The sequence below is a fragment of the Lepidochelys kempii genome, chromosome 27 (assembly GCF_965140265.1).
Source record: "Lepidochelys kempii isolate rLepKem1 chromosome 27, rLepKem1.hap2, whole genome shotgun sequence".
Taxonomy (NCBI): Eukaryota; Metazoa; Chordata; order Testudines; family Cheloniidae; genus Lepidochelys; species Lepidochelys kempii.
This window is the reverse complement of record NC_133282.1, coordinates 4,904,983-4,920,514: the sequence shown is the minus strand read 5'-3', so window position 1 is coordinate 4,920,514 and position 15,532 is coordinate 4,904,983. Positions and strand designations below refer to the sequence as shown.

General features: G+C 59.2%; 1 protein-coding gene across 10 annotated transcripts in view; it reads left to right on the top strand.

The window, feature by feature from the left end:
• FMNL1 (formin like 1) overlaps positions 1–15,532 on the top strand; it is a 71,921-nt gene that overhangs the window by 34,026 nt on the left and 22,363 nt on the right. For 5 of the 10 annotated variants that reach the window (XM_073325667.1, XM_073325668.1, XM_073325666.1 and 2 more), the window contains 7 exons: positions 190–273; positions 2,073–2,213; positions 4,888–5,013; positions 5,455–5,563; positions 8,468–8,544; positions 9,027–9,120; positions 14,448–14,522. In XM_073325667.1, the coding sequence (XP_073181768.1) occupies positions 190–273; positions 2,073–2,213; positions 4,888–5,013; positions 5,455–5,563; positions 8,468–8,544; positions 9,027–9,120; positions 14,448–14,522 (706 nt within the window). The remainder of the gene's footprint in view (positions 1–189; positions 274–2,072; positions 2,214–4,887; positions 5,014–5,454; positions 5,564–8,467; positions 8,545–9,026; positions 9,121–14,447; positions 14,523–15,532) is intronic. The other 5 variants (XM_073325674.1, XM_073325671.1, XM_073325676.1 and 2 more) reach the window with 3 other exon arrangements.

Here is a 15,532-nt window from a genome sequence, read left to right as displayed (position 1 = left end):
GGGTAGCCACAGGGCTGGGTCGCTCCGGCCCGAGGGGAGGGCTGTGGGGAGAGAGCACCAGCCTGCAGCTGGGGAGAGATGCTCTAGAAAGGAAGTAAAAGGAAGAAAAGAGAAATGGGCTTGAGGATGGCGGTGCAGCTGGGCTGTCCCTGCCTGATCTCCCTGGCTAACGCACCTCCTCTCCCCCAGCTGGGTGCAGGAGTTCCTGAACGAGGAGAACAAGGGGCTGGACGTGCTGCTGGAATACCTCGCCTTCGCCCAGTGTGCCGTCACGTAAGTTGCTGCTGAGCCCTTTGCTCCTGCTGGGGAGGGGAGGGCGATGGGCCGGGTGCCATTTCCTCCCCAAGCGTCGGCCCTGCTTCAGACCCCCACCGAGCTGTAAGCACGAGTCGTGCCTGTGACTTCAGGCCTAACGCGGGAGACCTGCCTGAGCACCATGCTTCATCGGAGCCCTGCTCCTGCGTCTACAGGGTCTGGCTCTGGACTTCGGCCACAGATTGACTTCTCTAGACTGCCCTCTGCATCCCTCGCTAGCAGCCCATGAGCCGGGGGGAGGCGGTCCCTTTGCTTTCTTTGTGGCTCGTTGGGAAGGAGTCTCTGAAAGCAGCCTCCCGGGATGGCAGGGCCAAGAGCCACAGGCTGGGGCAGCCCACGTCTCTGCCATAGGAGCCTTCCACGAGTGCACCAGTCTGTGCCCTCTGGCACCAGGGCCCGGGTGTCATGCAAGGAGTGCCAGCCCCTAGTGCAACAGAGCCTGTCCTGGACTGGTCGTGGGAGGGGAGGGGCCACACAAGCCTGCCCCCTACGACATGAGGGCTGGGGCCCCAGCTCTCCATGGGAGGCCAGCGGGTTGTGGGAGCGGGGCTCCCTCGGCCCCGTGTGACCAGGAGCAGGTTTCTGAGAGCAGAGGGGTCTGGGATTGAGCAGCCTGGCAGAACGAGACCCAAGGGCTGGGAGCTGAAGCCGGACAAACTCCGACTAGTGGAACAGGGTAAATTCTCCATCCCTGGGAGTGTTTAGATCAAGACTGGCCATCTCCTGACAGCTCTGCTCAAGCCTGGCATTTCGCCATGGGTGGCATGAGAGGCCATCGGGGGTGGCCAGTCACCTGAGAGTCACCATCTCAAGAAAAGTCTCGTCCCCCTCCCCTCACGCGCCCCGAGCCTTCAGGGCCAAGTGCGTCGTGCCAGCCTCTGGGAACATGCAGAGCTCCCAGACCCGCAGGGTTAGGGGCCATCTAGTCTAACCCCCAGCCGAGAGGCAGGGTTGGCTGAGCATGGGGGCACTGGGACGGTTCTCTCGCCCATGCTGAGGGGGCTGCACGGATTTTGGCTCCAGAGACAGGGTCGCCAGCTGGCAAAGGCTGAGAAACTTGCTCTAGCTCAGACGTTCTGGGCCGGGTGGCACCCCTGCGGGCGGGTCTGGGGCCTGTGCTGTGCGGGAGGACAGGCTTAGATGACCCTATCTGGCCTTAAAATCTCTGAAACCCCCGGCCCCTTAACAAATGTCGCCCCATATGTAGGAGCGGTTCCCCTCCCCCATCCCCTTCTCCGTCCCTGTCCTGGGTGCTGAAATTTCTGCAGCTTGCAGAGATCTCCCTAAAAGCCCGTCCGTCTCCACTCCCTCAACCTGCTGCCTTGGGCCGCCCCTGCGCGTAACCGCCGGCCGTGGCACTGCTGGTCCCCGGGGGCGTTTGCGGGGCCATGCAGGGCTCTGGAGGCAGCAGTTCTGCCCTGGGCGAGTGCGGCTACGTGTGGCTCTGGCTGGCTGAGTGGTAGCGTCGGGCTGAGGGGGCTGGAGGCTGGCGGGGGGAGCGAGCTGGTGTGGGCCAGTCTCTGCAGCCCCAGAGGAGCGAGAGCTGGGCTGGGCTGGGCAGTCTCATGCCGCCCCTGGGCTCGAGTGTGGGGCCTCTGCCGAGGAGCCGTGAGGTATCTGTGCCGGGGGACCTCCTCTCACCGGGCTCTGTCGCTGGGTCTGCCCTTCCCCGCCACTGGCCGGGATCCTGCGGCCTCATATGAGGCCTCACTACATTCTGCTGACTCACACGTCTGTCTTCACGTGTGTGGCTCCAGGTACAATATGGAGAGCGCAGATAACGGGAGCCCGGGCTCTGACAAGGGCAAGTCCCCGGACAGATCCATGGAGGACCTCAGCAAGAGCAGCTCCTCGTCCCCCACACAGGGCTCCTCCAAAACGAGGCACCTGACTATCAGGTAACACACGCAGCCAGCATGGGACACCCCCGCCCTCCTCAGAGATGCTGGAGGAGAGGCCATTGCAAGTAGGCAGCCATCCGGTCGGGGTTCTTCTGGCCAAGCAAACAGGCTGAAGAGAGTCCTCTCCCGTCCCAACGTTAGCACAGCTCGTGGGCCTGATTCTGCCCTGGGCCGGGAGGGAGGTGCCCAGCTCCCAGTGGGGAAGAATTACATCCACACACACACCAGAACATCAGCTCCCCTTGTGGGAGCGCCCGGGGCACCACTGCACTTGGCCTCTTATGAATCTCGACACACACAGCTTTGTCTCAGTTGCTCTGGTGCTGACACGCTGCCCATCTGGAGTCAGTACAGCCTGGAGTTGCTGGTCTGAGGAACCCGCCCCTCTCCCCACCACGTTTCCTTTTTTGCATACCATATATTTAACTCGTGGCACTCCATGCTGCAGGATGTTACTGAGGCTAATGGCTTGGTGAGTGTCAGGGAAGGGTTAGAGCCCTGAATAATGGAGCCGGTTGAAATTTTTCACAATTAAAATAAAAATAAATTTAAGAAGACCCACCACCACCAAGAAATAAATGTCCAGCACTGCTCCTTGAGTTCTGAGTGTATTGGCTGTGGCTGAGTGATGCTTGCGCAGCGGGGTCAGGGCTGTAGCCGCTAGAGGACCACCAGAAACTGCAGTGACCTGATGTTGGCCAGAAGGCCAAGTGTGGGTAAATGATAATCTGGGAGGTCTCTAACAACTGCCCCCTAAACTGATAAACATGGAGCTTGGTGACTCAGAGAACATCTGTACCTGAATTACACCCCACTCCCGCGGCCCCAGGAAGCACGGACTGTCTAATGCAGGGACCCAGCGCCAGGAATCCAGGTTCTGTCCCTGAGAAATTATCATAACTACTTATCTGTTACCACTGGCCTCTTCTTATGTATTTCTCCTCAGCACCCCCAGGTGGTAGGGAAGTGCCATTGTCCCCATTTCACCCAGCTCAGGCACAGAGAGACTAAACGATTTGCCCAGGGTCACACAGTAGGTCTGTAGCAGAGCAGGGAATTGAACCTAGTGCCCTGACCACTAAAACATCCCGACTCTGCTCCTGACTCACCATGTGACCTGGGACAAGTCCTGTCCCCTCCTGTGCCTCGGTTTCCCCATCAGGATGCTAGCACAGGATAGGTTGTGAGGCCTAAAAGGACAATAGGGTAAAATCTTGTGGATCTGAAAACAAGGTGAAATGTTAAAAGTGGACGTTGTGGAGCTGGACCCACCCACACCCAGGCTGAATCTGGCTGGTTCTGATCCATATTGATGGGAGACGGTTCTAGTTCAAAGCCCGCTCACCTCATGCGGCTCTGTGCATGTCCGTTCCCCTCCTACATTCTAACCACAGGCTTCTTTTGCACGCTTCCCTCGGGCCGTGTCTCACGGTAGGTAACCAGGGCTCGCTCTTGGGGATGGTGGAGATTTGGCTCTGCCGTCTGCCCCAGGGTTCCTGGTGCTTGGGGTCAGGCTCTGGCTCACTTCCCAGTTCTGTTTCTCGTCGTGTGTGAGGTCGTCCTACGGTGCCGCTTCACGCTCCCTTTGTGTGCAGTCAGACCTACTGACTCAGGGATACAGGTGTTTACTCCTGTTATCCCCGTGGGGCCAGCCCAGTCAGGGGGTGGGGGTGGGAGCTGGAGTCTGACCCCACTGGTCCTGTGAGGCCAGCCTAGCCACAGGGGGAGTAAGCTGGAGTCTGATCCCATTGGCCCTGTGGGGCCAGCCCAGCCACGGGTGGCAGGGGACGGCCGGAGTCTGACCCCATTAGCGCTGCGGGACCTGTTTAGCCGGGGGAGGAGCCTTTTGTGCATGCATAGAATCGCTCCTTTGGGTAGTTCTAGGGCTGCGCAGGTGGTGTCTGCTTTGGCCTGCAGAGCCTTGGCTGCTGATGGTGATGTGCAAGGAGGAAAGAGCCTGGAGTGTCGTCCCCCCCACTCCCCGGGGTGTGTTTGCAAGGCTGGCAGCTAGGAAATCACCTAACCACAGCACGCTGGGCATGGAGCCAGAGAGATGATAGCCATGGCACCCCAGGCACTGTGCCAGCTGATTTCCAGAGCAGAAATACCCCTTAAGAATCAATAGGGACATACTGAGTTCCCAGCTCACCCGGCTGCTACCTGCAGTGACTGCTCAGGAACCCAGCCCAGAATTACTGGCTTAAAGCCCACACATGTGCCCCTGGAGACTGCGCCCTTGCAGGCTGTGGGGGTGTCAATGTGTGCCATCCGCTCTGAGGGGTTGGGACGCGAGGGAGCAGCTGCCAGTGCAGTGACATGGACAGGGCAGGGACCCTCTTTAGGGACTGGATATTTAGAAATGTGAGCATGGAAAGGCAAAGGAAGTTCACTGCATGCAAAGATCAGAGGTGTGATGAGCAGGGCCTGGTGGTAAAGCCAAGGAAGATCCAGGCCCTGGGCCCTCTAGCCACCTGTAAGAAGAGCGTGGTGCTTAGTGCACAACCTGGCCTTGCTCCGTTGCTGGACGCTGAGGCCTCCTGGCCATCTGCCTGTGCCCCAGAGAGGTCGCCAAGCCCCCGCCATTCCACTCCGCCACGTGCCTCCAAGGAGGGCACCTCCCCATCAAGGACTGTTTCTCCCTCCTGTCCTGCAGGCCGTAATCCTCCTTCAGGTGCTGCCACTTGAACCAGCAGATCCACACATTCTTTCAACAAGTCCACCCAAGCGTCCCCTCCAGCACCCCTTGGAGCGATCAGGAGAGTAAACCCAGGCCACCTATGAACTCCTATGCGCCCCGGTGAGCCTCCCGCAGCCATCTGAGATCACCAGTGCACTAGGGTGCAGACTGGGCCGGGCTGGTGCCCTTTGCTCTCCCCCAGCCGCAATGCCAGGTCATTCCAGGCCATAAGCCCCCGTAGTGTTGGTGAAAGGCACCGGACTGACAGCCCTGGGACAAGGGTCCTCTCCTGATTTCCCGCAGCAGGTTCAGCAACTGCCCCGCTCGACCCACCGCAGGGCCTCAGTCCTGTCCTGGCGCGAGGCAGAGCCCAGCCCACTCAGTCGCTGGCCTCTCTGCCAGGACGGCCTGTGGGGGGGTGTCTGGGCTGCAGACTGTGGACGGGTCAGAGGGGACCCCGTTCCCAGTCTGAGCCAGCCAGGCCCCCAGCCGGTGCTTTCTGTGACTGTGCTGCCCGCCGAGCCCTTCCCTGGCGTCACCCGCTCTCTCCCTTTGGCCCAGACTCAACCCGGCGCCCAGCAGGAAGGCTCTGCGGAACTCGCGCATCATCGGCCAGAAGGACGACGTCCACGTCTGCATCATGTGTCTGCGCGCCATCATGAACTACCAGGTGGGGCAAGGCCGCGGCCCGAGCGCAGCCCTGCGGGGGGCCAGGTGCTGGTCCCCGGCCAGCACGCTCGCCAGCAAGGCAGTTCCCGGTGGGGTGGGAGACTCCTGGGCAGAGAGGGGGGCTTGGGTCCTGCTCTGTGCTGCTGTGCAGGGACCATGGTAACCCTCGGGCTGGAGCTCCCTGTCCAGGCACTGCAGAGCAGAGCCCCCCCACTCTGGGACAGGGAGCCCCTCGCCCTTCCCAGCAGCCAGGCGGGGAGAGACGTGTCTGGCGTTGTGATCTCCCTGCTGAGTTTCGGCCCCACTTAGCTGTGAGCCACCCCAGGGAGCCTCGCTGTCCCCTGCTGTTACCAAGTGCTGCCCCTCCGGGACGGTCTCAGGGAAATCACCCCGCCCAGCGGTGGCCCGGACTCCACCAGCCGCCCGTGAAAATGGAGGGACCCCAGAGGCACAGTGCCAGCAGCCCCCACCATTTAATCTGCGGGGTCCCAGCAGGAGACAGTCCCCGAAGCCCAGATGGTACTGGGGACCTCTCGCCTGCCCCTCGGGCAGTGAACTGTTTGATTCATCTCCAGCCCAGGCACACAGGGTGGGGGCGAGTGCGGGTTCCACCTGGCACCCCGGAGGCGTTCCTGGGTGGGCTGTGCTGACCAGAGGGTCAGTCCCACCACGTGGGGCCTGAAACCTGAATGTGACTGAGTTGCCACCTTCCTGCTCTCCCCTGCATCCCTTTCTCCAGCATCCCCCCTTCCTCCTCTTCTTAGGATGGAAGAATCCAATGCACCGCTACAGACTAGGGACCGAATGGCTAGGCAGCAGTTCTGCGGAAAAGGACCTAGGGGTGACAGTGGACGAGAAGCTGGATATGAGTCAGCAGTGTGCCCTTGTTGCCAAGAAGGCCAATGGCATTTTGGGATGTATAAGTAGGGGCATAGCCAGCAGATCAAGGGACGTGATCGTTCCCCTCTATTCGACATTGGTGAGGCCTCATCTGGAGTACTGTGTCCAGTTTTGGGCCCCACACTACAAGAAGGATGTGGATAAATTGGAGAGAGTCCAGCGAAGGGCAACAAAAATGATTAGGGGTCTAGAACACATGATTTATGAGGAGAGGCTGAGGGAGCTGGGATTGTTTAGCCTGCAGAAGAGAAGAATGAGGGGGGATTTGATAGCTGCTTTCAACTACCTGAAAGGGGGTTCCAAAGAGGATGGCTCTAGACTGTTCTCAATGGTAGCAGATGACAGAACGAGGAGTGATGGTCTCAAGTTGCAGTGGGGGAGGTTTAGATTGGATATTAGGAAAAACTTTTTCACTAAGAGGGTGGTGAAACACTGGAATGCGTTACCTAGGGAGGTGGGAACCTTCCTTAGAGGTTTTTAAGGTCAGGCTTGACAAAGCCCTGGCTGGGATGATTTAACTGGGAATTGGTCCTGCTTCGAGCAGGGGGTTGGACTAGATGACCTTCAGGGGTCCCTTCCAACCCTGATATTCTATGATTCTATGATTCTTCCCCCTTCCTTCCTTTTCCCCTTTCTCCCCTCACCTCCGGTTGGGTTCTCCCTCTTGCCCCCAGCTGCCATCCCTGCAGCCCCTCCTGATGTGCTGCCTGGAAGCCTGGACTCTCTGTGGCTCTGAGCCTGGGGGCCTGGTCCACGAGAGAGACCCCTAAGTGCTGCGGTCTCTCCTCGGCAGGGGAGGGGGCTCTGAGTGCCATCATGGCATCAGCTGCCATCATGGCATCACCATGGCATCAGCTGCTCCTCAGTGTGGTCCTTGTAACTGGCCTGGCTCAGCTTGGTGTGTCGGGTCCTGTGGGGGCCGGCAGAGGGGGCAGAGCAGCTGGCAGGTGCTTGCCAGCACCTTGGGCGCGATGGGCCTGCAATCCGTGCCCCTCTGGTCTTGCCCAGGTGGTCTCTGCCTTAAAGACACACAAGCATTTCAGAGTGTGTGTGGGGGAAGGGTGAGGCGTGGGATCCGCCCCAAGTTTGCAGATGACACTAAACTGCGAGGAGAGGTAGATATGCTGGCAGGTAGGGATAGGATACAGAGGGACCTAAAAAAATTAGAGGATTGGGCCAAAAGAAATCTGATGAGGTTCAACAAGGACAAGTGCAGAGTCCTGCACTTAGGACGGAAGAATCCCATGCACCGCTACAGACTAGGGACCGAATGGCTAGGCAGCAGTTCTGCAGAAAAGGACCTAGGGGTGACAGTGGACGAGAAGCCGGATATGTGTCACCAGTGTGCCCTTGTTGCCAAGGAGGCTAATGGCGGATTGGGCTGCATTAGTGGGAGCATTGCCAGCAGATCGAGAGAAGTGATTATTCCCCTCTATTCGGCACTGATGAGGCCACATCTGGAGTATTGCGTCCAGTTTTGGGCCCCACACTACAAGAAGGATGTGGATAAATTGGAGAGAGTCCAGCGGAGGGGAACAAAAATGGTCAGGGGGCTGAGGCACACAACTTACGAGGAGAGGCTGAGGGAACTGAGGATGTTTAGTCTGCGGAAGAGAAGAATGAGGGGGGATTTGATAGCTGCTTTGAACTACCTGAGAGGTGGTTCTAAAGAGGATGGTTCTAGACTATTCTCAGTGGTAGCAGATGACAGAACAAGTAGTAATGGTCTCAAGTTGCAGTGGGGGAGGTTTAGGTTGGATATTAGGAAACACTATTTCACTAGGAGGGTGGTGACGCACTGGAATGGGTTCCCTAGGGAGGTGGTGGAATCTCCTTCCTTTGAGGTTTTTAAGGTCCGGCTTGACAAAGCCCTGGCTGGGATGATTTAGTTGAGGATTGGTCCTGCTTTGAGCAGGGGGTTGGACTAGATGACCTCCTGAGGTCCCTTCCAACCCTGATATTCTATGATTCTATGAAACCTGCTAACACCTGCCTCTCCCCCTAGTCTGGATTCAGCCTGGTGATGAACCATCCAGCCTGTGTCAACGAGATCACCTTGAGTCTGAACAACAAAAACCCCAGGTATGCTCCCCGCCCCTCTTCCTCATGCTGTGGGTCCCTGCTGCGCCAGGTGCTGTACAAACACAGAACAAAAAGCCAGGCCCTGCCCCAGAGAGTTGACAGACTAAGTAAGAAACAAGAGACGGCAGCTGCAGACAGAGATGGGGGAGCACAAGGAAGCAGCGAGGTAGGGCTGGTCAGCGGTGGCCTGGCTGTGGCATGGTGGCAAAGGAGGGATTTAAGGAGGGTCAGGAGGCAGCTTTGCTGATGTTTTGGGGAGCTCCCCCAAGCGTGCAGGGCAGCACGGGACACGTCATTTGAGAGGTTAACATATGGGCAATGGAGGCTGGCAGGGGGCTGACGGACCTGGGAGTGAACTAGAGACCATAGGGAGGGGGCACAGGCTGTGCGGGGGCTTGTGAGTGAAGACAAGCACCTTGTGGCTGATGCCATAGAGAAGGGGCAGCCCCCAGAGGGAGTCAGACCCTGTGTTCTCCCTGTAGGACCAAAGCCCTCGTCCTGGAGCTGCTGGCCGCCGTGTGCCTGGTCCGAGGAGGGCACGACATCATCCTTGCTGCCTTTGACAACTTCAAAGAGGTGGGTCCCCCAGCGACTGGGTCAGAGCCGGTGGGGCCCAGGAGCCGGCTGGCCCTGAGGATCTCAGAGCCCCTGCTGGAGAGGATGGGGGCAATGGGGGTGGGGCCTGGCCTAGGGGTGGGAGCCAGGAACTCCTGCCTCCTAGTCCCAGTTCTGACAGCAGCTCTCAGTGTAGCTCTGATAAATCCCTGCCCTTCCCCAGGCCTCAGTTTCCCCATCTGGTACCCAGCTGCCTGCTGGGGGCTGAGCTGGGCCAGGTCTGAGGAGAGGAGACGCGCCAGGTACTAAGGAACGTGGCAGCCACAGGAATTTACGCTCCGTGACTGAGCAGCCTGGTTCTGGTCCCTCGGTGCCGCCTTGCTGTGTCTGCGTGTCAGGAGCTGGGGGAGCCCTGCTCGGTCACCTCCCGCCCCGCCTCTTGCGCAGGGCTGCACCCCACGGCCCTCCTCTAGGGCTCTGGCCAGTCAGATAGGTAACCTGGTCGCTGCTGTGGGGGGGCCGAGCTACGTCTCCCCTCCAGTCCGAGGACCACGTTGTGCCCTCGGCGTAAGGACGTGGGTGCTGCGCGTGGCCGGCCCGCCCTGTGCCAGAACTGAGCAGAGCATCGGGTTGGGCCCAGGTGGGGTCTCTCTGAGGGACAGGTCTCTGGCTGGGGAGAGCATCATGGAGCACGTCTCTCTCTGAGGAGCCCCTGCCTCACACCTTGTGGGCCGGGTCCATGAGGGGCTCTCCTTGGCACTGACGCAGGGCTGGAGCGGCGGGACCCTCTCCCCTCTGCAATCCCCCATTCCTTCACAGCCCCGCTCCCTGGAGCCTGTCCTCCGTCCCCGGAATACACAGACATTTCCCCGAGCCCAGCGGCCATCTGCACGCCAGCCAGCCCCTCACCAGCTCGGTGTGTTTTGGCTCACGCTTCCCTCCATCCCCTCCCCTCCCCTCCGCAGCATGCCCTGGCTGGCAGGGCTGGCGTGTCTCTGCAGACAGAGCAGGGGGCCAGGACCCCATGCTCTAGCCAGGATGGGCAGAGGCAGGGCATGTCTCTGCTGCCAGTGCTGGGGCAAGAACCAACCCTCCTGCCATTGCTGCCTCCTGGGAGCCCCCAGCACTGGCTCCGGCTTGTCTGCAGGTGGGGGTGTTCAGAATGGGGTCAGAACGTGACCTCTGCCCTCCGTGGCTCCCTGCCCAGGGCTGACAGCTGGCATGCGGGTGTGTCGCAGGGTGTCGGATGGACGCCGTACCGAAGGTTTCCCGTCTCTTCCTCTCTGCGCCAGCCCTTAGTGGTAGCAAGGAACAATCCGGCGCCCTTCCCTAGCCCCTTCTGCCAACGATCTCAAGGTGTTTTCCAGACGCTGATGTATTGACCCTTGTAAATCCTATGGAGGGAGGTCACAGTTACCCACCATGGTACATATGGGGAAACTGAGGCACAGAGTGGGGAAAGGACTCACCCAAGGCTCCATGGTGAGTTAGTGGCAGAGGCAGGAATGGACCTCAGGTCTCCTAATCCTCGACCCTGGCTCTGACCATAGGGCGTTGCCTGGAAAGCGGTATCTCTGCCCATGACCAGTCTTGCCCTGCCCCCATACAGCCAGGAAGGGGAAGTCTTTTAGAAGTTCCTAGGAGAGCTAGGAGCACAGTCCCATTGGCTATCAATGGGAGTCATACTCCTAACTCCCTTAAACATTTCTGAAAATCTCCCCCAAATGACCTTGGAGCCAGCCTACAATCCTTCCGTCCCACTCACATTTAGCCGCCCCCCCACCTGCCGTCCCTGGGGAACAGCCTGCCCGTTCTGGGCTCCTGAAACCATCCCTCTTGCTGTTGGGGTTTGTAAAATCCCCTCACCTCTGACCCCTTGGTGTCGCGGCTCTGAAGGAAGGGTCTGACGTCCCTTTGCAACGGCCCCACGGCCCGTGCCCCCGGAGAGGGGGATGCCCAGCTCCTCTGCCAGGCACTCAGAGCGGGTTCTGCGCTGCCAGCCGTGAAGTTCTTGCAGGCGTGGCTAGTGCCCGGGTGCTGCCAGCGTCTCCCGTTGGGCTCCCTCAGGGAGGTTCTGGTGCAGCACAGGATGGGACGGGGGCACTTCACGCAGTGGCGGAGATTTGCCTCTCGGGGGAAGGCCAAGCACTGGGGAAAGCTCCCTCATCTCCCCGCCCAGAGAGCTCGGGGCACTGAGGGAAGGGCTCCTGAGTGTGGTGCTGCTAATGATGGCAAGCGATGGGCAGAGGCTGTGCCAGAGTCCTGGGTACCCTGCATGAAGTCTGCCAGTGTCCCCATGTCCTGCCTGGCAGCCCCACGCTGCCCCAGTCTAGCCCTGTCCCCAGCCTAGCCCTGCCACCCAGCATAGCGCTGTCAGTGTCCCTCTGTCCTGCCCAGCAGCCCCCGGGGCCGTGTGTCACGGCATCCCCGGGCGATACTCGGGAACTGCTCCCTACGAAGCCAGGCAGGACTCTGGGGAGTGTCCTCTCTGTGAGCAGCCTGTCTGCAGGACACACAGCTCACCCGGCTTCCACCTTCCTGGGTCTGACCTCAGAGCATTTAGCCTCCTCTGCCCCTCCGTGCGCTTCCCACAGCGAGTCCGTCCAGGCGGGCTCCCGGGGAAGCCAGAGGGTCCTGAACCCCAACTTCGTAGTCAGACGTGACTCTCAGCCAGCCAGTAAAACAGAAGGTTTATTAGATGACAGAAACATGGTCTAAACCAGAGCTTGTCAGTGCAGAGAACAGGACCCCTCAGTTGGGTCCATTTTGGGGGGCAGTGAGCCAGACAACCACGTCCGCCCTTCACTCCATGTCTCCAACCAGCCCCAAACTGAAACTCTCTCCAGCCCCTCCTCCTCTGGGCTTTGTCCCTTTCCGGGCCAGGAGGTCACCTGATTCCTTTGTTCTCCAACCCTTTAGCTCTCACCTTGCAGGGGGGAAGGGCCCAGGCCATCAGTTGCCAGGAAACAGGGTGTCGGCCATTCTCTGTGTCCAGACCCCTGCACACACCTGCCCTCTAGGGCTCTGCAATGATCATACAACCTTACCCCACCCCCTAGATACTTAAGAACTGCATAGGGGAAACTGAGGCACCCCCACAATATTCAGAGGAAACATTAAGAACAGTCCCACTTCGTCACACCGTGTCCTGCTGTTGCCCTTTGCTGCTCCCCCTTCTCCCCTGGTGGAACAGAACCAATGTGCCGAGGGCCCCTGCGTGGTGGCTGTTCCACGCTGGCAGCGTGCGAAGTGCTGGCCGCATTCGGTCAGCGATACAATGCTCGGGCAGGGCTGCTGGTGCCTGGCAATGAGCTGCCCCAGCTGTCGCTCTGTTACTGCTGTAACCCTACAAGGGGGCTCCAACAAAGGGGCCGATTGGGTGACATGGGCTGCAGGCTGGATTGAATTCCCGGGTGCAGCAGCAGGGAGCTGGGCTGAGGCTAGTGGGAGGCGAGCGGGAGACGGGAACCCAGGCTGACAGCTGAACGATGAATGGAGGGCAGAGGACCTGGTCTCTTGTGCTGGTGATGGGCCAGTGAGCCGGAGCATGGCCTGCAGTCATGGGGGCCGGACACGGGGGGCTCTGTTGGCTCCGTGACTCGGGTTACAGTTCACTAGCATGTCTGTTTCAGCAGCTACCCGTGCTGTCTCTCTCCTATCCCTGCATCCCAGCCATGGCTGTGCTTGGAGCCAGGACGGCTGGGTTCTATTCCTGGCTCTGCTGCTAGCATGCTGGGTGACCATGGGCCAGACCATTCCAGCTCCATGCCTCTGTTTCCCCATCTGTATAATGGGAATAATGAAACTAACCCACCTCAAAGGGGGCGTGAGGCTCCAGTGCCGAGCCTCGGCTGGAAGGTGCTATCCGAGGGGAATCGGTATTAATTAATGTATTGAGTGAGTTCTCCAAGCCCCTGCTGGCACTGCACGATGGGCCATGGAGGGCTCACAGCCCCATGGCAGAGCCCCCACCCTGCAAGGAACAGTAGAGAAATGAGAGCCAGGGAGCAGCTGGAGGAATTTAATTGTCCACAACCCCCCAATTCCCTCCCCTCGTTGGTTGGCTCTGGCCCAGGTCCTGTGGCCCGGGCACTGCCCCTGCACTGCACAGGGGTAGGATGGCGCAGGCATCGCTAACTGGAGAAGTCCTGCCCAGAACAAGGCCGTCTCTCTGAGGGCCAGACCTTGCCCATGTCCTCATGCCCTGACGTTGGGCAAAGGACCTAGCGCTGGAGCTGGACCCAAATGCCCTGACCATCACAGGGCCCTGTTCTGAGCTGCAGCGTCCCTCCTGGTAGGGAAGGAGCCTGGGCAGGGCCATGGTGAACCAAGGAGGCTGCTGGACTCAGACGCACCCTCCGGTTCTCTCTGGCTCTAGCTCCCAGCCCACCTCTCCTCGTATCCCTATCCTGGGTCTTCCCAGGGCCTGGCCCAGCCTCTACCAGGCTCACAGAAAGGGCTGCCCGCTGCACTGCATTGGCCTGACCCTTCCCAGGAGTCGCTGCACTGGACTGAACATTTATGCCTCCGTGGTTTCCATCCCTCTGCAGCTGGGATTCCAGCAATCGCCATGTGGCCGCCTGCTGGTGTGCCCTGGCCATGTCCACGTACAAGAGTCCCTCTCCTGCTCTGGGTCGCTGTCATTATGAGTCCCATGGGGCAGCAAGGCATTGGCTTTATTGAGCCATCTGGTCAGCTGATGGATGCCAGTTAGTGGCAGATCGATGCCAGTTTTTGGAGTTTCATCCTGGGCCGAGTTGTTATCGAGGATTTGTACTGCAGCAGCACCTGGCAGCCTGGTCACAGACCAGGGCCCCATGTGCGGGGCGCTGCATGGTCTCTTACCTTGGGGGGCTTTGACCTACTAGAGTAATGTGGCAGGGAGGAGGAGCTGGAGATCCCCTGGGAAATCTACCCCCCTTTCTCCCCCAGCTGCCTTTGGCTTCATTTCTAGGAGTGCACAAAAATCTCAGTCCCACAAGCCTTGGAACAGAAGACGGGCTGCAGGGGTTTTACGCCGAGGGCTCAGAGCTGGAACAGGCTGTGGTGAGGGGTGGGGTTACGCTGGGGCGAGCTCAGCGAAGCAGGGTGTCTGCTCTGGCACACTCATTCGTGCACCTACACTCGCAGACCCGTGCACTGCCCAGGCTCACACGTGTTCTGGGCACTGCAAAGCTTTTGGACTGTGGCTGGCTGCAGGGCAGACACCGTACTGCTCTCTAGGGCAGCAGGATGGCACCGTCTGGGCCCGGCTCCCTCGCTGGGTGGCTTCTCTGCTTGGCAGGGAGCAGCAGCAGCCCGTGGCACAGAACCCGCCTGCGCTGAGCGGTCTCTGCTCCTGCCCACAGGTCTGCGGAGAGAAGAATCGCTTTGAGAAGCTGATGGAGTATTTCCGAAATGAGGACAGTAACATTGACTTCATGGTGAGCATTGGGGGAGGAGAGTGACGGGGGGGGGAGGGCAGCCCCGTCGCCTGCCCCATCCCCCAGACCATCCATAACATGCTGCTGCTGCCTGAGTGTTCAGGGCTTGTGTGATGTGAAGACTTGGCTGGTTTTTCCATCTGCTTAGTGCAGGAAAGAGCTGTTTGCAGCACCCCTTCCTTCCGCCTGTCACCATAGGTGGGCATGCCCCCCTGCCCCTGGGATGGATCCAGGGCTCCGCACACAGCCTTCAGCCCTCTGTTAAACCGTACATGCGCGGCGCTGAGGAAAGAACCTGTAACCTCACTCCCAGGCCTCTGCCACCTGAACTACGGGTGAATCCCATTTGGGGTCAGTAGTAATAGGGCTTTTAGCGTACACAGGCATCAGACCACTAGAGGGCAGTAGTTGATATATTGCAAGTCTGGAGGGTCTCTCGGAGCGAGCAGGGGTGCCATTAGCCAAATGCCATTAGCCCCTCTGACTGGGTCTTCGAGGCTTGATTTTCCCTGTGTCCAGCAGCTGTGTTGGTTCTGGGCTTGCCTCCTCTCCTCCCACTAAGCGTGGCTGTGTTAAGGGTCCAGCTGGGTGACACTTCTTTGGCAAATAGTAAATCCACCATAAAATTTTTCGGGCACTGAATTTGGGCTGAACACAGTGAATAGTTTCAGCCACAAAAAACCCTGAAAGCAAAAAAGATTATTTAGCCAATGTCTAAACAAACTGGGTTGACGCTTTTGTTTCATAGAATCATAGAATCATAGAATATCAGGGTTGGAAGGGACCTCAGGAGGTCATCTAGTCCAACCCCCTGCTCAAAGCAGGACCAATCCCCAATTTTTGCCCCAGATCCCTAAATGGCCCCCTCAAGCATTGAACTCACAACCCTGGATTTAGCAGGCCAATGCTTAAACCCCTGAGCTATGCCTCCCCCCAAGTCGGCGTTCCGAACGTTGCATTCAGTGCAAATGACATTGTTGTGGTGGTGGATTTTGTTTCATTGAGAGGAA